The sequence below is a fragment of the Lutra lutra genome, chromosome 12 (genome assembly GCF_902655055.1).
Source record: "Lutra lutra chromosome 12, mLutLut1.2, whole genome shotgun sequence".
NCBI classification, from domain to species: domain Eukaryota; kingdom Metazoa; phylum Chordata; class Mammalia; order Carnivora; family Mustelidae; genus Lutra; species Lutra lutra.
In genome coordinates, this window is record NC_062289.1 from 65,597,487 (window position 1) to 65,621,750 (window position 24,264).

The following is a 24,264-nucleotide window of genomic DNA, read 5'->3' on the forward strand; positions in this document are numbered from 1 at the left end:
TCGGAGAAGAACAAAATGCATTTTAATGATTTCTGCAGCCCACAGGACACCCATGTGGGGCCTAGCGAGGGATGGCGAGGCCATCACACAAAGTAGGCGGCCAGGGCTGACATCTTGTCCTTGGGCCGCCTGGCATTGGGCTTGCCAGGCGGCCGCCGGCCCCGGGCCCGCCCTCGGCCCTGCCTCCTCCCTGGGCCGCCGCGGTGCATGGGGTGGCAGGAGGCTGCGTGCTTCAGCTCCACGAGCTCCTGGAAGATGGGGTCGCAGAAGACACAGCCCGTGTGCTGTGTCTCGTCGCCCGGGAGTGGGGACTTGGCCTTGTTGAAGTCCACGGCGAGCAGGGCAGCCTCGCAGGTGCTGCAGGTGTCGGCAGACACGCGCACACGGTAGGCATTCTCGAAGCAGTGTGCCACCACGTTGCACTTGTTGCATGCCACCTTCCACTTGGGGCCCGAGGTGGGGTCCAGCACCAGCACGCCGCCCTCACAGCCCACGCACTGGCCGATGCCCAGCATGCTCAGTGAGTGCTGACACGTGGGGTGTGTGCACTCGTTGCAGCCCATGCCTGGTCGGGGGGAGGGCGGCCCATGATGCACACCCCCATCTCCTCCCCCTTTCCCCCCAGGGGCCTCCTCCCAGGGTCTCACGGTCCGGAACCCTCATCCCAACAAGAAGTGTTCCTCTCGGCCTTGTTTATGCTGGCTCTCAGTACCTCTGCTGCCACTGCCCCTGCTTCTCTGCTTCTCTAAAACCTCCTCAACCTTCGAGAGCCAACCCCCCATCATTTCTAGAAGGCCTTCCTGGTGGCCTCCAGCCAGGTTCATCCCCCTCTTTGTTTTGCTTCCACAGCTCATTCCAAGCTCCAGCCAAGTGGCTCTTATGCCATCAGATTACACGGGGCCATTGGCCTCCCTCGAAGCTGCTGGAGGGCAGCGAAGGGCCTCGGTGATGCCAGCAGCTCAAATGCAGACTGTCCCTGCCACACAGGTGAGGCCCGAGTCAGGAGGGGTGAACGGAGACCCCTGAGGACTCCCCAGGCCTCCAGGTGAAGGTTGGTAGATGCCTCTCACTGTGCCTCATTCCTGTCTATGGCATGGGGTGATGACACAAGGGGCTGGGTGTGGTGTAAAGGACAGCATAGCCAAGAGCGAGCATGCTAGGCCCTGGGCCCCCTCTAGACTCTTGGTCCCACCTGGACACATGCTTCCCTTTCTCCAGTAATAACCGTGAGGAGACAGAACAGTGGTAGACACTGACTGAGAGCACACCCCCTTGCCAGGAGGGGGCCCCCAGACAGCTGCATCCTTTCACTTGTGAAGGGGCATAGCACGCCTGCTGCCCAGATCCCAAACGAGCTGACTAGAGTTGCCCAGTCGACTCTGACCGGCATGGAGAGATGCAGACAGCTGGGCCACCTCAGCAGGGCCCAAATCCACCCCAGGTCTCCTACCCCCACACTGGTGTGGGGGCTGGGGCTGGGGCAGGGCCCCTCAGAGACCAGCATGGTGTGGGGCCGGGGCGGGGCCCAAAGAGGCACTATGGACACCCAAGGGGACAGGCCAGCCTGTCTCTGGAGGGAGCGGCCGAGGCCCAGAGACATGGCACTCACCTTTCTTCATGTCTCGGAAGGGTGGGTGGTTGGAGCAATAGGGGCACAGTGGATAGCTCTTGCCCCGAGAGCCCGATGACCACAGGACCAGCTCGAAGTCATCCAGCGGGCACCGGAGCTCCTTGTAGAGCTTGATGGTGCCGTTCTGGGGGAGCGTGTAGGTTTCGTCACAGTGTGAGCAGTGCAGGCGGCTTGGCTTGGCCTGAGGTAACACCAGTGAGGGGGTTCGGGGTCACTGAACTTTCGGGGTCACCCAACTTTCCTGCCCACCCTCATTCTCATGATACCGAAGTAACTGGTAACATGTAATCCACAATGCATGTAACATGTAATCTATTACATAGGACACACAACACAGCATATGCAACATGTAACAAGTCATGCACAATGTAATATGTGATACAGAAAATATAACATGTAATACATAATACACAATATGTCATATATATGTCATATATATGATATATATCATGCATTTGTTGTGTCATATATATGTCATATATATATCATACATACGTTGTGTAGAGAATATGTAGGTACTGTGTAGTAAATAGCACCAACATGTAACGTGTAACACGGTAGTATACCTCTGTACGTAACAGAATGCAGACACATAATACGCGTGTCGTATGTAATAGGTAACAGGTCACACATAACACAAAACGTGGAATGTGTTGCCAGGCAACAACCTCTCAGGCAAGGACCCCTGGCCACGAGTCTCAGCACACTTGCTGCACGCACGAAGAAAGGCAGTTCTAAATCCCCTGCGTGTACACAAGTACCCAGGACGGCAAATAATGTTTTGTTAGGAAAAACCAGACAATGTGTTTAAGTGGCCTCACAGTGTACATGTCCCTGGGGTCAGGGGACACTATGGGTGTCTGTGGGCAAGGCCGCGGTAGGCCTCTCATGCTTGTGTGACAACCAGGACCAAGACCGTCATTCCCGCAGGACTGAAGATAAAGCAGAGGCTTCCACAGGTGGCAAGACTTGACCGAGTCTATGCCTGTAGGGGCCGGAGGTTAGAGGGGAGGCCACAGCCCTTCACCCCGCTTACCTGGATGTACTTCATAAACCGGTGGCACTTCCCACAGCGGGACAGGGGCTTGCCCGTGGCCGCCAGGGGCGAAAAAGACACCTCCATCAGCTCGTCCATGCCTGGGGGCAAGCAGTGCGGGGAAGAGTCACATCCTCTGGGCCCGGCAGCCCACCCTCACCTCAGGAAGGCGGGTGGAGGGGAGGTCCCCATGAGTGGGCCAGGACCTGAGTGCATGCGTCTCAATCCCCAAGGGTGCGGGCGGGTCACAGAAGGGCAGAGCTGCCGCCTCACTGGTCACCTAAGCCGGTGGCTTGTGTGCGGTGGTGAGATGCCTGTGCTTTAATCCCGATGATGACGACAGCCTGGCAGTAAGGTGCCACTGCCTTGTCCTCCCAATGGATCCCCAGAGTCTGGACCCCAGATCTGGACACCAGTCCCGCACGGCCATGGTGGCCCTGACCATGTAGAACTTCCCAGGGGTAGGGAAGAGGGGGGCCTCACCGGCGATAGAGTCCACGAAGTAGTGGAACTTCCTCTTGAAGACGTCCAGCGTGTGGCCCAGGACCTGGCGGTAGTCAGCCTTGCCCTGGGCGATCAGGTTTAGCTGCTTCTCGACTGCACTGCGGATGGTGGGGAGCACCAGCTCTGCGTCTGCAAGGTGCGGCGGTGGGGAGGGGTCAGGTGCCACTGGGAGCACTCACATCGAGGGGTTGTGGCCGGCCCCCACCAGCTCAGCCTGGAGTCCCGTGACCCCAGGCCCTTCCTCATCTCCTACCCAGAAAATCCTGTGTGGAGTGGCCAGGGGCATCCTGTCTCTGGGACAGTGTCACAGTTCCTGGGAGTCCTGGGGCCAGGCCTGTGCCCCACCATCTCCCCTGGTCTCCTTGCAATCTCTCAGAGACAGAGCAGACAGCTCTGCAAGGAGGACCCAGGGTCCAGCTGGTCTGTGGGGAAGCACCCCTTGCACCTCCTCTTTTGGAACCTTTGCACTTGTCCATCCATCCATCAACAATATGGAGCACCCTGCTGGGAAACGTCCTCTGGTGGGGGCTGGTATAGTACCCTTGCAGTGGGAGGTAGGACCCTCCCACAGGGAGCCATAGCTGGCCAGACTCACCAATCTTGTAGTAGCCATGCACCAGGACGATGCCCAGGTTGGTGGGCTTGAGCCGGCGCCCACTCTCCACAGTGACATAGTTGCGTTGACAGATGTTGTTGATGTGCACGGGGATGCTGGCGTCCGTCCCTGCAATACACAGCAAGGCTCTGGGGTTCCTCAGCTTGCCCCCATCACGCTGTAGGCTCCACAACTGCACCCACCCCCCACGGGGCCCCCAGTTCTCAGCCCCTTCCCCTGTTTCCGGCCAGCACTGTGTGGGACACCAAGTGTGTGTTTCAAGAATGGTCTAGTGAATCCAAAGATGGTTCTCCCAGTGTCAGTGCTGGGGGCTTAATCCCTGTCTACAGACAACAGAGGCTCACAGAGGTTAAGGAACTCTGCCAATGTCACGGGAGCTCATTCCACCTGCCCCTCACACCTGGGAAAGGTGACCGCCTCGGGCTCTCCCGCCTTGATTCTAAGATACCTGAGCCTTCTGGAACCAGGGCTCAAGACCCTGAACACAGAGGAACTCCCAGGCTTGCTGCCAGATCGTGCCCTCTGAAACCTGCACAGGATCGCCCACTTTCTGGCTCCCAGGTGCCTTGTGATCAGTTTCCGGGGCGGGACCTCCCCTGGAGACTTCAAAGTCACCTGGCACTGCCAGATGCTGTCCTTACAGCTCCACCGTGCTGAGGAATCTCCTTAGATGGTGCTCAGAGGCTAACGGGATCACACTTGAAGGATAATGCTGGGACTGGGGTCTGGATCCCTTGCATTCTTGCCACTGCTGGAGGGGAGAGCCTCTTTAAACAGCCCTGGGGGCCCCAAGTCAACAGGGCTGCTTTTGGCCACTGCCTGGTTCAGAAGGTCACAAGAGCCCTCTCCATGGACACAAACTCATTTTGGTCATGGGGTCTAAGGAGCCATGGATTTGTCAATGGAGAAGGACAGAGGATGCTGGGGGAGCAGCACCGACACCCCACAGCCTCTGTACCTGAGGACCCAGGGTAGGACCCACAGCAGGCACCAGGCCCCTGGGAAGAAGCAGGTGCAGCTCTCCAGCTGAGGCCTCCACTGTTCCCAGAGTCCCAGCCTCAGGTGGGACGTCACCCGTCATAATTGTTGGTGACAGAGCAGAAGCCAGGTATAACAACTGGGATGCTCGAGGCCCTCCAGAGCCTGGTCAGCTGTGGGGCACATCAGGGACCAGGCAGTTCCCATCGGAGTGAACACTGCCTGAGGAGCTGGCTACATCCTGGGCGCCAATTACCAGGTGCTGGGCATGGAGGGGTCACGAGCAGCTCTGGAAGCACCATCTCCTGGCCCATGGTCCCAGGATGGGGACCCTTGGGCCCAGGGCCTGGGCAGACAGGTGCACCCACCGATGCCATGCTTCTCCATGAGTGTTATGAGCTCAGCCTCAGTCAGGTAGTCGGGCGGGCTAGTCTGCTTCTCCAGCAACTTTATCTCGCTCACAGGAAAGGTGTCGCCCCTCTGGCAGGTGGGCAGGCTCTCCTCCAGAGGCACGCTCTGCCAGGGCATGATCTCCGTGAAGCCTGGGGACACAAAATGCGACCACTCAGGGTCCTGCCCAGGCAGCCCAGGCCCAAGACACTGGGCCTCTCTCTCCCAGAACGATGGAGAACATTCTGTTAGTCTGTGGAGGTGTGGGAGGAGCCACAGTGGGATGCGCAGCTGTACCTGGAGAGATGACAGTTTTGCCCGTGCAGGTGAAGTGCTCGGGCCCGATTCTGAAGGCGATGGTGCTCTGGAGGTACTTGCAGTCGTAGCTCACCGTGGCGATGAAGTGTCTGGTGATGTACTCATACAGCCGCCATGCCTCACCCCCTGCAACACGCGCGGAAGCTTGTCACTGGCCAGGGACTGGTTTTAGGACCCCCCCCCCCCCCACCAACAGCTCTCCCTTAGGCAGCAGGGCCCTGGCTGTTGGCACAGGATGGCAGGGCTGGCCTGCACTGACGGTCAAGAGTGAAGGAGGAAACACAGGAAGAGAAAGTGACTCTCCCCGGCTGCGGCGGTTCCTTCACAGCTCGGGCTCCCACATTCCACCCCCGCACTGACGTGGGACTGCTCTTCAGGGCCTGGCCGGTCTGCAGCAAGGGACTTACCACCATCACTTCAAACTCGGGCTGTGCACAGTGGCCAGTCTCTACGGGTACAGTTCTCCCCTTCCCTGCCTCCTCCCAGGACATAGGCCACCAGCACCACGTTGGTAGGCGGGGCCCTAGCACTCCCTGTCTTGGTCCTGGCCTGTTCTGTCCTGGCCCATCTGTATCCCCCTCCTGTTCCTGCCTCCTGCCAGCGGCCACTGCAGTCCTGTCCTGTCTCACAGCCACAAAACACAACTCTCAGGGGACCCCCTCTGCCACAGCCAGGGGCAGGTGGGGAAGGGAGGGAGCCCCCACATTGCCAATGGGGCCTGACACCGTCCAAAGGTGCCACGTGACAGTAGCTTCGCACCCAGAAGCCTGGAGTGGGTATGTGTGTGTGTGTGTTGGGGGGAGTGTCCAATACCTAATTCGGCCTCAGTGGCAGACCTCATGGGGGTGATGGGGGGATGGTCACCAGCATCATGGCCCTTCCGTGGCCGGTTGATACCTTCTGCTAATAAGCGCTTTACCTGAGTTAGAGAAGACAAGGTGGTGTGTAAGTCTGGACACAGCCGTCTTCCCACAGGGAGGGAGCCAGCACCAGTCCCAGGTTTGGCCAAAGCGCCTGGGCTGGGTCCCCAGACCCTGGCAACAAGCGTGCCCAGTGGCTCTGCTCACTGTGTCAGCCCAGTAGGGGTGATTGGCCTGTTGCCGCAGAGGGCCCTTCAGGTCGAAGTTCTCGGGGTAGTGGGTGGTCTCGGTCCGCGGGTAGCTGATGTAGCCTTGTGTGTAGAGCCGCTCGGCGGTCTGCATGGCATGCTGTGGCCCCATGCCTGCAAGAGAGGGCAGGCTCAGCTGGACTGGAGTGCTGGGGATGGCCAGGCCCCTGCCCATGGGCCTGGGCACTCGGGCTCCCCACCCAAGGTGGCCAGGGCCTCCTGGTAGGTGAGGATGGCTCTGAGTGGGCACTGCAAGCACATGGAGCTACTGGCCAGGCATCTGTGCCTGGGCAGCATTCTCCAAGGCCAAGGTCCTGAACTTGTGAAGTGGACCTAGGATAGGAACGCTCCACAGTCCCACCGTCATGACATGGGCTATGCCAATTCAATGTGGGCTCCAGAGTGCTGATCTCGCACACTCCATGGAGCGCCTGGGGTCTGCTTCGGGGTTGGCTGATGTCCCACTATGACAGCAGAATTAGCAATCGCCCCCCATTCTGAGCCACCTGGGTATTTCTGTCCTCATGGCACTCCGGGACCACCGAGGGATGGCTTATCCTCCTGCTTCTCCCTGACCAGCAGATGCTCGCCCTCAGCTGTCGGTCACTTGGTGTCATCACTGCCCTGAGGATCCCTGAAGGTGCCACTCTGCAAGGACACTGTCTAGGTTCCCCAGGCTGCAGAGGCTACCAATGCCTTGAGGCCAACAGCTGTCAGAGAAGGCTGACTTTCCAGTCCCAACCCCTTATCACTACCATGGAAATGAGGCTAAGAGAGATTACATCAACACTGGTCGCATTTGTCTATGCAGGAGGTGGGTCCAGAGCGCCAGCCTCCCACTCATGGCCTCTCCCCCTATACCAGGGAAGCTGCTCTGGGTTGCTAATGCCAGGATGCCCCTGTCGGGTGGTGGCACTCACTGCCTCCACTCTTGTGAGGGTGCACCATCTCAGTCATGTCATCCTCAGAACAAGCAAGCCCCCGCGATGGCCATGATGGCCGCCCTGGGTTCCTGTAAGGAAATCGAGGCTCTGGGACAAGAAAGAAAGTAGCCAAGCTGAGATGGCACCAGAGTTTGGGTCCAGAGCTGGAACTCCATCGTCTAATGCCTCTGAGGGGACTCCACTGAGCCAGTGAAACATGAGGGCTTGCCCTGCAGGGGATCCCTAACCATGGGCTTCCATGTGTTCAACCCAGGCAGCAGCTGAGGAGATGTTTAGTAATACAAAATGGTCTGAGTTTTCCCCACATAAATTCAAAGAAGCTGTTGAATATTAACCAACAATCCTCTGAGAAGGGATCCTCTTGCGTGTTAGTTTGTTAATAGTTATTTTCACTCTACAATTTAAGAAAAATGAATTCTGCATGAAGCTCAGATTCCCACTAAGCCTCACAGGATACTGCAGGTGGGCTGTTCCTTGACGCAAGTGAGCATGGGGCGGGGGGCACTCGGCACAGGTGAGCACAGAGTGAGGGGCCTCAGCATGGGGGAGCAGAGCGGGGGGCGGGGGAGGCACTTGGCATAGGTGAGCACAGAGCAAGGGGCCTCAGCAAGGGGGAGAATACAGAGGGGGGCCTGGGGGGCAGTTGGAGCAGTTGGCACAGGTGAGCATGGAGGGGGCTACTTGGCACAGGAGAGCACAGAGCGAGGGGCCTCAGTATGGGTGAGCACACAGAGGGGGGGTCGGGGGGAACACGTGGCATAGGTGAGCATGGAGGGGGCTACTTGGCGCAGGTGAGCACAGAGCGAGGGGCCTCCGCAGGGGTAAGGACAGTGGGAGACTGGGGGGGGCACTCAGCATAGGTGAGCGTGGAGGGAGAGTGCTGGTAGTAGTGGCGAGAGCATCAGCATTGGCCCCCATCCCCAGGCGCTGCACCAGGGCTGAACGGTGAGCCATGGGCCCATCCCAGGAAGTCTTTGGTGGGCTTTGAGGAACACCCCTACATACCCAGAGAAGAGCTTGCTACTCGCAGCATCTCCACAGTGTTCAGGGCGAGGGGCCGCTGCTTGGCCTTCTCTTTCCTGCTTGTGGCCTCCACCTAGAAGACAGCACCGTCAGGGATTCCGGTGGAGGGGAAGGATGCCGTAATAGAGAATCCGGCTGTGTGGGCAAAGGGTCTGGTTTCATTCACGTGGTCTCTCTGCTTCTCAATTTCACTCTTTACAGTGGTCTCAAGACTTGAATATTTATTTAGGCCCAGAAAAGGAAAAAGAAAAAAAAAACTCTTTTCTAGAGAATTTCTAGGGAAAGAGAAAACTTGGAAGAATGGCAAAGAGCCAAAAGAAGGGGTTGTGAACTCAAAATCCTCCAGGAGCCAGTGGCAGCCAGGCGGCCCTGCCACGGGGATGGCAGGTGAGGCCTGAGCCAGGCCACAGAGCTCGGGCCCACCCCAGGAGCAGCTGCTCACCCCTCGCTGCCCCCGAACATCCCACAAGGGCCTACTGGCATTGCCTCATCTTCCAGTTCGTCAACAAAAGCTGCAAATCAGGACTTTTATGTGAAATCCTGTAATTTTCCAATTTTGGTAACTATTTTAAAATACTTGTAAACACCATGCAGTTTAAAGAAAATACTGGTCAGCTTCAAAGTCTGGGCTGAGTGGCTGTCAGAAGAGAGGGCTCTGTCTTGCCTGAGGCAAAAACAATCCAAACAACTCAAGTCCAGTGCCCTGCCCCTCCCAATCCCATGGAGACCCAGCCACAGGTCAGGACGGTGCCTTCTGAATTCTAGACCAACAAAAGTGGGGGCGAATTTAGGCCAAAATGGGTATGTGCATCAGGGGAGGCTGGGACCACTATGGGTGAGATCTGGAGAAGGTGGCAAGGGTCTCTTGAGGAACGTGATTGTGGATAAAGAATGAAGCAGCTTTGGAGAAAGCTCTGGAAGCCTGAGTCAACTGCAATAGGCTGAGCAGAGCGCACCCAAGGAAAGCTTGAAAAGTACAAGAGAAGGCTGCTGAAGGAGGCCAGGCCGCACCTTCACGACTCTGGTAGCTGGTAAGGCTGCGGGCTGCTGTGATGACGGTGGACCTGTCTCCACCCCAGGCAGCCAGCCCCTTGCCAGGTGGCATCATCCTCATCCTAACAGCCAAGCATATGACCCTCAAATTCAATAAAACCCTGAGAAAGAACCACAGCACCACAGAGGCCATGAAAGCTGACCGAAGTTGGGCTACCCCATGCTAGCTGTGTGACCCTGGGCAGGTCACACAGGTCCCGGGGGAGTTGTTAGCACTCAGCATCACAGAAAAGGGACATTTGTGTGAAATGGGAGTCCTGCCAAAAGGAGAGAATGCCCCTGGCAGTTGGTGGACGTGGGGCAGGGCCCAGTACAGAGCAGGGGCACACCACAGTGACTGTGAGCATCAGGAACCATTTTTCTTTCCAAAACATGTCTGTTTCCGAAAAGGAGACCAAGACGGCACCCTAGGTCACAAGCTGCTTTTCCAGCCAGAGGCGTCTAAAGGCCTCCTCCCACCCAGAGCAAACATGACATATGTGGGCGGGGAAGGCCCACCTGGGCTTCCTTCTCCAACTTTGTCATGTTTAAAAACATCTGGGCGATCTCCCGGTCGAACACTCGCACTCGGTCCCAGTCCAAAAGAAGAGATCTGTCTTTATCTGCATTAACCTGTAGGAAAAAGGATAAAAAAAGAAGACAGGAAAGAAATATCCAGCTGAGCCCACTGCCAGGGAAGGGAATTGAGGCAGATGAAGCTGCTCCTTGTCTGGGAGGACAACGGTCCCATCTCTGAGGTCTCACGGCCATACCTGTACAGGTGTGCCTAGGTGCATAGCCAGGCAGGCTGAGACCCAGCCCGGCGAGGGAGGGCTGCTCTGATTCCAGGCCTCTCCCCTGAGATTAGGCTGGTGGTCTAATGATGGGAGCCCAAAGCTGAGGTGTCTTTAAGGAGCATGGGAACCTACACCTCAAAGGCTATCCCTGCCCACCATCTAATGCCTGGCCAACATTGGGGGTGGCCCTTCGGGGGGACCCCCGCCCTATGTCAACCAGACCAGCTCTGTATTATGTTTTAAATGTTACAAGCAGCTTACATGGAAGATTTTATTTGGAAAGAAGATTCTAAGACTTCAAAACATTTGAAGTCAGGGGCCTATGGCCCTCAGTTCAGACCTTGGATCTAACCATCACAGCTGATGGCCCCGAGGTATGACCTCTCTCCTCCACGCTGCCAAACCTGACTTCATTCCTGCTTCTCTAAGTTCAATGCATCCAAGCCAATGAAGGCTAGGGTCCCTTCTCTGGGCACCCTGAAGAACACTCTGGCCTCCCTCCTCTGTGCCCTTGGCCTTCGGGGCTTGCAGGGCTAGGATGGTGATGGAATACCCTCAGAGTCCACAGCCTGAACCCGGAAAGACCCAGCGTGCAGAGGGAAGGGAAAGCAAACCTTGGCCTGCAGCACCCAGTAGGTCTCCGGTTTGAATGACTGGATTTTATCATGTCTCTCCACACAGAAGCCCAGGGTAGGGGTCTGACATGGCCCAAAAGAGATGAGGGAGCTGTCCAGATTGCCATATTTTCCCTGGAAGTACTTAGTTTGAAACCTACAGGAAGGCATGGGACAGAGAAAGATATTCTGGTCATGGATTCGCTCAAGACACCATCATTAACCAGCCATGTGAGTCCAGCCTGGGGCCAGCTGGTGGCGGCGCCCTGCTCAGAAGACAGGGGACAAGGTGAGGACACACTCAGCAGTGGGCCTGAGGCGGCTGTGTGTGGGTAGAGAGGAATCACGTGTGTGTACACACGTGGTGTGGAAGGCAAGAGAGAAGAGCAGACACTGCACCGATCCTGGGGCTGGGAAACCCTTCTAGTCTATTCCATTCCCTCCACCCTCTCCTCAAGACCCACACCATGCAGACGAACACCCCGCTTGTCACATGGTGCCCTGTGTGGTCTAAATCAGCCAGACAGATGGCTTCCTTCAGGGTTTGTAGAATATTGGCGCTGGCCTAGTGCTAACCAAGTGCAGGGTGACCAGGGGGAACGGTGAGGCAGGGGCTCTGGCCATGGGGCGGGCAGCTGGCACCTGGTGAACGCGCAGCCGATGCGCAGGTCCAGCTCTTGCCTGGCGTCCACTGAAAGCGCCTCATTGTGGTCGGGCTCCCCCAGGCGGGCCATGGCGGCGCAGATGTCCGTGTCCGTGATGGAGCTGAACCTGGCCCGGAACACTGTCTTTTCGCCACCGTGGGCTGGATTCATGACGGGCAGCACGGCGTCTAGGACCTGGGGGAGGCGGCCCAGTGGTCACCCACCTCGGAGGTCTCTGCCTTCTGCTCTGCACCCCACCTGCGAGGCACGATTCTTCTCCCAGCCGAACCTCACTGCGTGGGACTTCCTCTCCCTCCTGCCAGCCCCTCCACCATCCCCTTCCCCATCCAGAAATTTCAGTCTCTCCCCAGCACTCCTGCTACATGGCTTCTTTTTCTTCCACTGACAAACCTGTTCAAATACCCGCCCCTTACTACCATCCTCTCTCTCACCTTCTTTCATCCCAGCCAAACCAGGAAATGCTAATGCCATGGATGCAAGGGAGCTCAGTCACGAAATCCTCCCTGCTTGACCCATTTCCCTTCCTTCTAGAGGGCAGAGTGCTAGGAGGGGTAGATGGAACTTTTAAGAGACTGAAGAAAAGCCAGGGAAGTAAAATAGAATGAGGAGGAAAAGGCAGAGGGCTGGAGTGGGGAGGGCACAGGGGACTCCCAAGGTGGGAGCTTGTGGGGGGGCCTCAGGGCTGAAGTATAGCATAAGACCTGGAGCCAGATTCACCAAGAAGGCTGTGCAGTGGGCGGCGGGGGAGGGGAGGGTGTCACTGTGGAGCCTGGCCACGCTGCTTCATTACAAGAAAGAGGTGCCTTTGTTTCTGAGGCGGAGAAAGCCCCATGAGTTTCCATCCCCAGACGCAAAGTCCCCCCCAGGGGAGAAGCAGCCCTGTAGGGGAGGGGCTAGGAGTGGAGTGTCTGGGAAGGGACAAAGCACGATCATGTTCATTGAGGATGCTGTGCTGGAACACGGGGTGCCCTGAGCTCCCTCTGTCACACAGGAAGCGTTTCCTGAGCCCCAAGGTGTGCCAGGCCCCAGGTGAGAGCTGGGGTGCAGAGGCAGGAGGGTGAGTGGCATCAGAGGACACCTGCAGTCAAGTTAGGACCCGTGTGAGGGCGCCACACCTGCAGCCAAGGCATACAGGGAGGTTGGAGACAGAAGGCTGGAGGGCATCTTGGGTGGGGAGTGGACAGTGAAGGCCAGAGGTGAGAAAAGGAGTGAGGAACGTAGCCAAGTGGAAACCAGCCTTGGCCGAAGGTCCCTGAGAGGTGCCCAGTAGGCTGGGATGCTGAAAGCCACCCCCCTCCCATCCACCTAGAAAATTCTGCCCTTTCTGTCTGCTCACACAGTGGGCCCCAGCAGGGGAAGTAACACCCCTTTGCCCTTGGTAGAGTCTGTAAATTTGGAAGTGTCTATGCAATTTCCAAAATAAAGGAGGGGAAAAAAAAAAAGACATTTTGAAGGCAATATCATGGATTCCTGGCCACAGCCCCCGGAATGGGGTGACTGCAAATACAGTCAGCGGGAAGACCAGAAGTGAGGACCGCAGTGGGTCCCCCTCTCACCTCAAAGCAGATGTTCTCCCCCTCCTTGTCGCAGTCCAGCCACAGCACGATGTAGTCGCAGCCTTTGCCCTCCACCTGCCACATAGCACACAGCCACTGGCACCTCCATGGCCTGGCCCACACTGTCCACCCACCGTGCTCCCTCCTGGCACGTGAGTCCTGTGGAGCAGGACGGGTGCCCAGAACAGGGCCTGGGCTGAGCAGATGTGCTAGCCATGGTTAGGCTGCCTTTGCCACTCAGAGAACTTCGCTCAGAACTTAGTGTTTTGGACACAAAAAGGTTATAAATGCAATATGATCTTAACCCCAAAAACTGCTCGGGGAGAGGGGTGAAATGAAATAAGCCTAAAGGTTAATGGGGGTTGTCTTAGGCAGTGTGATTCTAGATACATTTTTCTTCCCTCTACTTTCTAATATTTTCCACAATATGTATGCATTGTTTTAAAACTAGGAAAATCACCAGCACCACCAAACAATTTAAAAAACAGAATTTCTGCTCTCCAGGGCCAAGTGAGAGGCCTGCCCAGGTGGGCCTGTGGGTGGTTCTAAGGCCAGGAACAGGCCTGAAAGGTGCCTCGTGGGCCAGCAGGGGGCGCTGATAGAAATTGCTGGGAGGCCGGCCCTGGGTATCCAGCAAAGGCCTCCAGGTTCCTGAAAGGGGGAAGGACTCAGGTGCCCGCCTGCACTGCGGGGAGGCCAGGACCGAGACTTCCCAGGCCCCACCGCCCCAGTCCACCGCACACACCTGCAGGAACTTCACCATGTTCAGCTTGGGGTTAGCTTCCTTCTTCTCTGTCGGGGCTTGGCTGAACAGCTCTGCGGGGTCCACCTTGTCCCACTTGTTGTACTTTCCTACAAACATAACCACGGTGACATCTGAATCACACTTCCTGGCTCACAGAGCTTGACCTCTGCAATGGTCATAACCCCAGGAGGAGAGGGAGGCTTGGAAAACAACTAGAGGCAGACCTGGGCCTTCGTTCCTCCAGGCCATAGAGGGAAACCACACCATCGCCACCCACAGGAGCCACCCCTGGGCAGGGCCACCGCTGCCCCAGCCTCACTTCAGGACATGCCCTGTGGCTGGCAGCACCATTCCTGGGCTGGCTCACTTTGCCAGAGCACTGAACCATACCACTCATACTTCGGCCTTCTCTTCCAGCCTGGATTTCTGCAAGTCTCCCCCCACCCAGCACGAGACGGCACACAGGACAGGTGCTCAGGGGATCCCTGTGGGGGATCAATCTTTGGAGCCTCATGACTGGTACCTCCAACCACTTCTCCATGCAGGGCTCGTGCCTGCATGCTGAGCAACCCCATTTCATACAGCCTGGGAGAACCGGGTCAGACAGAGTCAAGTTCAAATCCCAGCTCCCCGCCTCCTGGCTGGTGATAAAACTCCGGAATCCAAATGCTTGGCCACACAACTGAATCAATGTCATTGTTGTTAATGAGCAGCAAGAAGTGTTGAGACTTTGCTGTGTGGTAAGCTCTCTATCTTCACTGTCACACTGAGTCCTCAAACAATCCCGGGAAGTAGATGGCTCCTTTGGAAGACCCACTTTACCCATGTGGGACAGAAACTCCTAGGGGCCCCGGTCCCAGCCCATGAGCCTCTGGAGCAGGGGTCAGAGCCCAGGCCGGACTCTTGTCAAGCATAGGACCCTGCACCTGGCTGTTGGGTCACTGAAGCGGGCTCTTCCAAGGTGACAGATAGCAAAGATAGAAGGATGACAATGACGGCCACCGATTGGCCACTGGACAACAGTCATATTCAGCAGGAAGCATGCTGCAAATGCCTGCGTGCACCAGGCCCCCCCGGAGGTGGGCACTCACTGTCTCCAAAGCACAGGAAGGAGCACAGGGCATGCAGTGACTAAGGACTCTCTCTGAGATGGGGATCCAGGGGGTGCTGAGCTCCAAAATGTGGGTTCTGGGCACCTCACCCAGGGACCCTGGGTCATCTCTCCATGATCTACTGGCCTCAGGACTCATGGGCTCTGCATGAACCCCTCTGCCTGGAGCCCTCCCCTGGCTCTGACTAGACCCATGGCAGCACTCCGCAGGGCCTCCCTCCACAGGATAGGGGATGAGCAGGGCCTTGGGGGCTCACCTAGGAAGTCCAAGGTCATCACATGACCGCAAACAGATGTCATCTTGAAACGGACGGCCTGGCCAGCAAAGGTCCCGCTGTACTCGTGCACCGAGCACGTTCCGTTCAGGCCTTTGTGTGAGGACATGTTTCCTGCAGGGGAGGAGCATGGTGACGGCCACTCCGACAAGCCACAGCCACTGAGGCGGCCCCATGCCCTTCCCCAGGGCAGTCAGTGATTATGGTCCCCGGCTACTGCACGTAACTGAGTGCTGGGCGATGTCGTGGCTTCTCAAGGGAAACGCAGTTTGCAGTAACCAACCAACACAGTGTGCTCCCATGCCGAGCCCCGGGCAGGCTCAGGGCCAGGAGCACCCTCTCTGAATGCTCTCGAGATCGACACTCTTGGGCCCTTCCCTGCACTTCTGCCTCACTTCTTTCCAACTTTACTTGAAGGCCTCTGGGGGCCTCCTCATTATCAAGTCCCATGGTGTCTTTTCATGCTCCCCATTGAAAGCCCCTCGGCATCTGGGGACCCAGCACTTCTCAGCTCTCCCCTTCCCTTCAGAGAGATGCCAACCCACTGTCCTTCCGTGGTCGTGGTACGTAGGTACCACTTCTAGGTACCCAGCACCTGGGCACCCTTCCTACCTGGACAGAATCCAGAGATAGGAAGGGAAGCAGCACCCCACCCACTGCCCCAGTGGCCAGAGCGGGGCTAGTGCCCTGGTGTCCCAGGAGGGCCTAGACGAGGGTCGGTCTGGTGGCTCCTCTTGAGTGACATGAAGCACAGAGGTTGCAGCTGCAGCACTTGAGGGCAGGGGCAAGGGTCCTGGGGTAACGGCAGTGAATGTGGCATGGCCGCAGAATTAGACTGGGGTCTAAGATCGGTGTCAGACTTAGACCAGGGTGGGCGCCTGGCTCTGTCTTCTTCCTTCCAGTGAATTCTCTCTCTGTGTAAGTTACCAGGGCTGCTTGCTGCTTATGACCAACAACCGGACAGGCGCACTGCTCTTACAGTGGCTTACCTGGTGCCAAGCTGTGACCAGGCTGTGACCTGGGCATGTAGGTTTTGGGAGTCCCAGTCCTGGCCCACACTGGCTGTGGCCATAAACGCATCCTACAGTGATAATACTGAGATGCTGCATTGACGCCTGCGGTCCTGCAGCACTCAGCTCCAGGGGGCTGGGTCACACTTGGGGAAAAGAAGGAAAGGACCGTGCCCCACCCCCACCCTGAGGGCTGTCCTCCCTACCTCGAGAGAGGATTTTAGCAATGGACTGGGCCAAGGATGGCTTTTCTGCAACCATGAGCACGGTCCTCATCTTGTCTTAAGGCTGTCGGGGGCTTCGGCCCTTCACACGCCAGTTTTAGAGAGATGGCAATGAGGTTCAGAAACTGCTTTTCTGTGGCTCAATGCTACTGTCAATGCTGACTCCTGGTGAGAAGACAAGACCCTGAAAAGAGAAATGCTTCTAATGGAACCTCTACCACTAAGAAGGAAACTCACTTTAAAAAAAGGAAAAAAGAGGGCACCTGGGTGGTTCAGTTCTTGAGCGTCAGACTTTTGGTTTCAGCTTGGGTCTGATCTGAGGGCCGTGAGATTGAGCCCCTCGCTGGTCTCCACGCTTGAGGAGTCAGCTTGGGTTTCTCTCTTCCTCTCTCTGCCCTGCCTCTGCTCACATGTGCACGTGCTCTCTCTCTATAGAATAAATAAACAAATCTTAAAAAAAAAACAAAAAACAAAAAGAAAACAAGCAAACACAATTTCTTTGGGGTGCCTGGGTGGCCCAGTCAGTTAAGCATCTAGCTCTTGATCTCAGCTGAGGTCTTGATCTCAGGGTCCTGAGTTCAAGCCCTATGTTGGGCTCTACAGTGGGCAGGGAGCCTACTTCAAAACAAAACAAAAAAAAAGGGGCACCTGGGTGGCTCAGTCAGTTGAGCAGCTGCCTTTGGCTCAGGTCATGATCTGGAGGTCACAGGGTCAAGCCCCATGTCGGGCTCCCTGCTCAGCCGGGAGTCTGCTTCTCCCTCTCCCTTTGCCCCCCCCCACTTGTGCTCTTTCTATCTCTCTCAAATAAATAAATAAAATCTTTAAAACAAAACAAAACAAAGTAAAACAAACAAAACCAAACCCCCAAAATAGGGGTGCCTGGCTGGCTCAGTCTGTAAAGCATGCAACTCTTGATCTGAGGGTTGTGAGTTCAAGCCCCACCACACTGGGTGTAGACTTTACTTAAAAAACAAACAAGCAAACACCAAACCTGAGGTGAGAAAAAGAAGTAAGGGAAACTTGAAGACACTGGACAAACCAGGGCAACGGAACTGGCTTAGAGATGGACACCTGGGGGACTGGGTACCTTTGGGAGAAGCAGATGTGGCTCCATGACCTCAGGTCAGTCTTGTCACCAAATCCATGCCAGGAAGACTTTGGGGTCTTTGGATCTGGACTGATAGGCTGGGCTAGGCAGATGGCTGGCCCTCCTCCCAGGGCAGAGTTCCGTTTGCTCCCCAGGGTGGAGGCTCACCTCCACCTCAGCTGAGAATCGGGATGCCCTGGGACTTTTTTTGTTTTTGTTTTTAAGATTTAGTTTTATTTGAGAGAGAGAGACAGAGCGTGCACACACAAGCAGGGGAGGGGCAGAGGAAGAAAGAAAAGCAGTCTCCCTGCTGAGAGATCCCAACTTGGGGCTCATGATCCCAGGACCCTGAGATCAGGACCAGAGCCAAAATTAAGAGTCGTCAGATGCTCAACTGACTGAGCCACTCAGGCGCCTGGCTCTGGGACGTTTTATAAAATGGCAGATGCCAGGCCATGTTCTCCAGATCCTTCTGATCCAAAACTAGACCTGAGACCCACTGGCCAGGGAATCCAGACCCCAGCAGAACTTGACAGCCCTTTTCCAATGGACTCTGATCTACCTTCCTGCCTGCCCCAAGCAAACTCTCACATTGCAGACCATGTTCTGGCCAGTGAAACTGGACATGACTGTCTAAAGAAAACCATATTCTCAGGCCTGCGTTCCCTTGCTTGGAACATACTGCCAAGCCCAGAGAATGTAGCTCAACTGTACAAAGGCCCAGTTCTAGTGCTAACTGTTGTTTAAAGAGCTCTCCCATGCCTCCTGCTGGCCCCTGGCCCGTTACAACAGACCGCACCCTCCCCCCCCACCGCAGTGGTTAGTTACTGTTTCATATTCCCAGCAGCGCAGGAGCAGCCTGAGGTCTACATCACTGCTGGTGATGGTGACAGCTGGTTCCAAGACTGCTTTCAGACAATGAATTCCTGCTGGCTAAGTAAAAGAAACACGAGCCCTGTCTGTCTTTTTGATTATTATACATATGGCCTGGACGTTGACAAATATGACACTGTATTACCAAACAACAACAACCACACGACTTCTGCTGGGACAACTGGGCAAACTCCGGCGGCCGGGCGGGCGGGGTGGGGTAAAGCTAGACTCCTACTTTAAAATTTCCACCAAAACAGATTCCAGATCTAGCAGAAGTTTAAGCCAAAAGCTCAAACTAGGTAAATACTAGAAGAAACATAAACTTCGGTATGAAAAGAATACACCTAAGGATTTCACACTTCTTTGTGTTTAAAAGCATTTGCCTTCCTTTTCTGTGACTGGTCTGTTCACATTTTTTATGTGATTAAAAAAATTTTATTAAAGCTTTTTCTCCCCAGCTGGACGGCTATTTTCTTACTTTTAGCAGTTGTTTATGTAATGAGGAAGAAACCAGCCCTATGTGATAGGATAGCCAATAACACCCAGCACAGCATATCAGAAATAAAACGAGCTTGTGTTTGTCTCACCAGCAATGATCATAGGGTAAGCACACACGTGGGTGAGGGGCTGGTGACAAACTCGTTAGTAGGTGGTGGAAGTTCAGCTGGAATGACCTCTACCTAGAACAACTGAAAATGTCTCTCAAAACTCCAGGTGCATATCCCCAGCAAACCCACCGCTGGGAATGAATTCAATCGTCCCACAATTACTTACTGAGCAATTTATTGTGCTCAATACGCGTCGCCATGGGTCACATGGGGCGAAGCAGAGCCAGGGAGGGGAGGGATTGGCAGAGGCAAGCCCTGTAGCATCTGGGGGGGAAGTCCAGGGAGGGTTGGGGGACAGCAGGGAGGGCGCCTTCGGACTTTGGGTTTGCTCTGAGGAACTGGGAGGTAGTGCAGGGGCAGGATAACCTGACTTCAAGTATTCAAGGGATCCCTCTGGCTGCTCCAAGAAGGGAGCATCTGGGTCCCTGGGGAGCAGCGGGGTGGGGGTGCTGAGTGAAACTTGGGGTCTGGGCAGATTCCGAAGGCAGAGCCAGAAAGACTGGGAATGGGAAGTGAGATGAATGGAGAACAGACTCCAGGGCCTTTGGCTTCGGCAGCTATAGGATGGGATTCCCCATTTGTTGAGAGGGGAACTAGGAGGAAGCAGCAGCTCAGGACGAAGGTGCAGGTGTCTTCAATGTGAGCTGCCTGCCGGCCAGCCAGCTGGACCATGGAGGAGGCAGTGGCACGTGGCAGGTGTGGAGCGGGCAAAGGAGCCCAGGCTGTGGGCCAGGGAGATGAGCTGACTCAGGAAAGGTGGGATCCTGGAAGCCCAGAGAAAAGGCACTTCAGAAGGGGAGCCCCCACCATGTAGAAGGCTACAGATACCTGCAGGCCAGGTGAAGGGACAGCGGAGACCTGACCTTGGGGTCTGGAGACTTGCGGGTGCCAGGTGACCCTGCTGGGTGCTGTTTCTTGTAGTGAGTGCCAGAGGTAAAAGCCCGAGTGGGGGAGCTCAAGAAGGCCTGGAAGGAGGGGAGAGGGCACAGTGGGCTTTTTCATTTTAAGATGGAAGAAATGCTGGCAAACATGCTGGCATGTTTGTCTGAGAATAGAACTCATCGAGTTCTCAACCAGTTTTTTCAATAGAAAAATCGGTATCGACCAGGTTTTTGATAGAAAAGGTCGAGTAAAGAGGGAAAAAAGAAGATGCAGGAGGCAAGGAGGGAACTGCTGGAGTGATGTCTCTGGGTGGGTGAGGGGTGGGAAGCCGTGGTTGTCCTTGGCCAGAAGGAGGGCCACTCTTCTCTTAGGGCAAGTGTCACCAGTGAGGACAGGAGGCGGTGCTTGGGGCAGGCTGACAGCTGGGGGAGAGCTAAATTTAGCAAGGATGGGATCTGCCAGGTCAGTATGAGGGAGAGAGAGGGGCCGGGGTTGAGGGGAATAATTCTCTAAGATGGGTAAGGAGGAAGGGAGGCCATGGGAGGGTCCAAAAACTCTAAGTGCTAGAGTGGGGAGCAGGAGTCAAAGAAAATAGAGGTCAGAGGGCAAGGGGCCGTGGTGTGGGGCCTGAACGGGGTGGGGGATGAGGCCACAGAGGGAGAGGAGGCTGTGAAGCAAGCAGTGGACGCTGGCAAGACTTTCCACGTGGACACTGGGTTCTCAAGAGGGAGGACACAGGGGCACCTGTGATGAGACACACTGCTGGGAAATTCCCTGCAGCATTACCATTCATAATCAAAGATTAGAAACAATGTAGCAGATGTCAACAGGGAATCATTAAATCCAAGTATGGTGTACCATGGAACACCAAGCAGCAATTAGAAAGGAGTGCATTTGCTCGGTAAACACGAACATGCATCAGGTTTCAGAGAAATTACGTGAAGAAAGTCAAGTGTATGACTGTACAAAGCACTGCCCTCTGTGGGTGCATGTGTACACACACACACGCTCAAGAAATGGCAAAGAACTACCTGGGGGCAGGCCTGGGGTTAGGATCTGGAAACTGGGGCTGGGAGCAGCTTCTGGTAACCATACTCCCTTATGTACCTGTTACATTTAGTGGTCAAGGACTGGTCAAAGAGAACTAAGATTTAAAAGTACAGACAAGGGGTGCCTGGTTAGTTAAGTGTCTGACTTTGGCTCAGGTCGTGATCTCAAGACAGTGAGATGGAGGCCCACATTGGGCTCTGCGCTCTGCAGGGAGTCTACTTGAAATTCTCTCTCCCCCTTCCTCTGCTCCTACCCCTGCTTCCAAGTGTGTGCGTTCTCTTTTTTTCTCTCTCTCAAATAGTAACAATAATTTTACCTGAAAATGAATAATACTTTTAGATATCTAAATTTTAAAAATGGACTTTACATCTGAGTACTGCAAACACTTCTCAATGTCCTTTTTTCCTATGGTGTCAAAGCTTCTGGAAGTTTTCTATTTCTAGTACTCTTCTTCATACCTACGGATCCTAAACACCTTTTCAGTAAAAATTAACAGTCTTCTCTAAAGATCCCTTCAGAGAGAAATGTTTTGCCCTAGCATCTTCAAAGGGAGTACCTCATTTATCCAGGGTTAGGGATACAATTGGACAAAGGCACACCAGCATTCCTCCTGATTTCAGATCACCTGTCCACACGACAGACTAGTTGCCATTTCCACCCCGATACGTGTAGGTCTTTCGCAGCTCTGGCTTGGTCCAACAGTTTAAATTTCAGTTCTGCATGAGTACTTTGTAATGATCTCAGTATCACTGATTTACTAGGAAAGAGACAGGACTTCCTTTAAGGATTCAGAATCACGGAATCCTGGGAAAGGAATGCTGGTGATGGTCTGATACAGCCATCTCAAGGAGAAACTAAGACTCAGAAAGAGATATTCCAAAAGTTACCTGGGAAGTTAGCTGAGTTGCTTTTGAAAGTCCTGCTTGCTTACCAGGTATATATATATATTTTAAACTGCATCAGGTTCTACCTCTTAAAAGAATTCTGCAGTCTTAACTGTGGTTAATTTTCTGTGATTATCTTGGGGCCTCTCCATTTTTCCATGAAGGCACACTCCAATTTCAAAAGGGAAGTCAATGAGGAGAATAAAAGCTGAAAGCAATGGTTTGCAAACTCTGATCATACCACATACCATCTTAAAACCCTTTTGCTCTACCAACGTTATTATTCACTTAAGTTTTTGCTTTTTAACAAATGCTTCAATGTATATTCTTTTAAAAGGGAAATTTTATAGCTTTGTAGGACCTGAAATCCTGTAGTCAATGGCAGAACCAGCTTCTTTCTGTAACCTGCATGGTTGATCACATTTGATCTTATGGCCTGCTAAAGCTGAGTCTGAAGTTTGTCTTCTTACTTCAAAAGGGAAGATCGGCAAGTGCTATGGAGTTAGCACCCCAAACTGGAACTGTAGTTAGGAGGGCCCAAAGTGAAAGAGAGTAGCAGTCTGGCCTGTTACTATCTGGTCAACTCTCACCAGCAGTTACCACCAATAGTGTGTGGCCTTTGGGAGACATAGTCGATAAGGTCCTTTCCTGTCAGTCTTAGGAACAACCGAACTTAACGTGGGAGCGGAGGCCTAGCAGTGGTCCAAAGAGCATTTAGAGCCCTAGGATCTCCTACCTTAGTAACTTAACCCAAACCCCACAGAGTCAGGAAAAGAGGGAACAAAAGCTCCTCCTCGGTAAGCAAGCAATCGCTATAAACTGCTACTTTGTTTAATCTTGCCAACCACTCTACAAGGCTGGACTTGTAATTTTTGTTTTTTAACTATGAGTAAACCGAGGTTCACAACAGTTCCGACTAGTGTCGGGTGACCTTTGCCAAGGCTCTAGGGACCCCAGGGCTAAAGGCCATCAAGCCCACGTTGGGCTGACTTCCTCACGTCCTGTTCCCAAAGGCTGAGTGATAGAAAGGCAAGAGAAGGCCCCCGTCTTCCTTTTCTTTACACCTGCCGAGAAATTATTGCCCCTGGATTCCAGCTAATTTGTTCACAAAGTACCCTTCTTCCTCTCCGTCAAGAACAACTCAGGGAAACACACCAGGGTGCCCTCAAGACTGAGCCAGGGCCCAGGAGGCGACCAATGGCCGCGACAGCTGCACCACCTCCCCGAACCTCGAGTTTCCCTACCTGTCACAACAGATTCAAACAACAGACCGCACCTCAAAGAACTACAAGGCGGTTCGATGAAGGAGAGTTACTAACTCTAGTGCCTATTCCTTCCAGGCACCGGACTAAGCGCTGGCCCATCACCTCCCTGAACCCTCACTGCAAACCCTGGGATGGGGGTCCACACTGCCGGGAAAGAGGCGGCGAGAATATGCAAGAAGCCCAGATCTTTTCTCATGCCCCGGGGTTACCAAACCCCCCACCCGGCGCCCGGCCAGCATTCGGGCAACGTGCCCAAAAGAGGCCGGCGCTTCCCATTTCCCGGGGTCGCCTGGCGCCCGCCACTCGCCGCTCACCCGCAGCCCCACCGCGGCTCCCGCCTGGACTCCCGCTTCAGCTTTCGCTCGGGGCGTGGCGGGGGTGGGGGCGAGGAACTCGGCAACCTCTACTTCCGGGTCCGGCCGCGGCTGGTGTTCCTCCATCTGCCCTCCGGCGCGTGCTCGTCCGCGTCCGCGGGTTCCGTGGCTGGTGCGTACCGGGGCCACAGCCTCCAGACGGCCCTTGCTCGCGCGGTTGTCTGGGATCCCCAACCCTCCACCCAGATCCCTCCTCGCAGCGGCCCTGGGGTGGGGGAAGCAGGGGTCCCAAACCTCCATCCTGACCCCTCCCCGCGGCCTCGCCAAATTCTCCACCTTGTTCTTCTCTGCCACCGGGGAAGTAAGAATGACATTTTAGAATGATTATAAAAACTGGATGATAGACAGGAAAATATATATGCTGTTAATAATTAAAATGAAACTGTGCATGTGTATGTGAATGTGTATAGCAGGCTTCTTTCAGTGCTATGAACGTTTGTGGAATGAATGAATGAGCTGTGTAAAATATATCTGGAAAACAAATTGGGCAATAAAAGCAATTTTTGTGTGTGTGTATGTGTTAAAGCATTAGGGTTATGGAAAGCTTAAAATAATTTTCATGACCCTAGTTAAATATCTCTTAAATAATAGTATACACACATTTTCCTTGCTCCCTGTAGACACTTTCCCCAACCTGTCTTTTTTGGAATAGGAGCCCCTATAGA

The 24,264-nt window shown here is 54.7% G+C and overlaps 1 protein-coding gene across 5 annotated transcripts; it reads right to left on the reverse strand.

The window, feature by feature from the left end:
* On the reverse strand, positions 1-23,637 carry TOP3B (DNA topoisomerase III beta). Of its 5 annotated transcripts, XM_047696755.1 has the most exons (20): positions 23,540-23,601; positions 17,664-17,865; positions 16,840-17,005; positions 16,559-16,760; positions 15,325-15,456; positions 13,957-14,063; positions 13,212-13,286; positions 11,633-11,829; positions 10,991-11,147; positions 10,099-10,212; positions 8,530-8,620; positions 6,540-6,694; positions 6,286-6,391; positions 5,452-5,598; positions 5,133-5,306; positions 3,766-3,894; positions 3,150-3,299; positions 2,667-2,767; positions 1,610-1,811; positions 1-565 (listed from the first exon to the last, which is right to left on the reverse strand). In XM_047696755.1, exons 4-20 carry the CDS (start codon positions 16,626-16,628, stop codon positions 84-86), a joined length of 2,589 nt encoding a protein of 862 aa, XP_047552711.1. In that variant the 5' UTR covers positions 16,629-16,760; positions 16,840-17,005; positions 17,664-17,865; positions 23,540-23,601; the 3' UTR covers positions 1-83. The 5 variants fall into 5 exon arrangements, with proteins under 5 accessions (XP_047552711.1, XP_047552710.1, XP_047552712.1 ...); XM_047696754.1 differs by lacking the exon at positions 17,664-17,865 and having other exon boundaries at positions 23,540-23,637; XM_047696756.1 differs by lacking the exons at positions 17,664-17,865; positions 23,540-23,601 and adding an exon at positions 18,492-18,511.
* Positions 23,638-24,264: the final 627 nt, after the last annotated feature.

Coding starts and splice junctions, on each gene's coding strand:
- TOP3B (XM_047696754.1), bottom strand. CDS start 16,628: ATGAGGACCGTGCTCATGGTTGCAGAAAAGCCATCCTTGGCCCAGTCC. Junction 6,392..6,539: donor ACCCCTACTGGGCTGACACA/GTGAGCAGAGCC, acceptor TCTCTAACTCAG/GTAAAGCGCTTATTAGCAGA. Junction 5,599..6,285: donor TGCCACTGAGGCCGAATTAG/GTATTGGACACT, acceptor CGCGTGTTGCAG/GGGGTGAGGCATGGCGGCTG.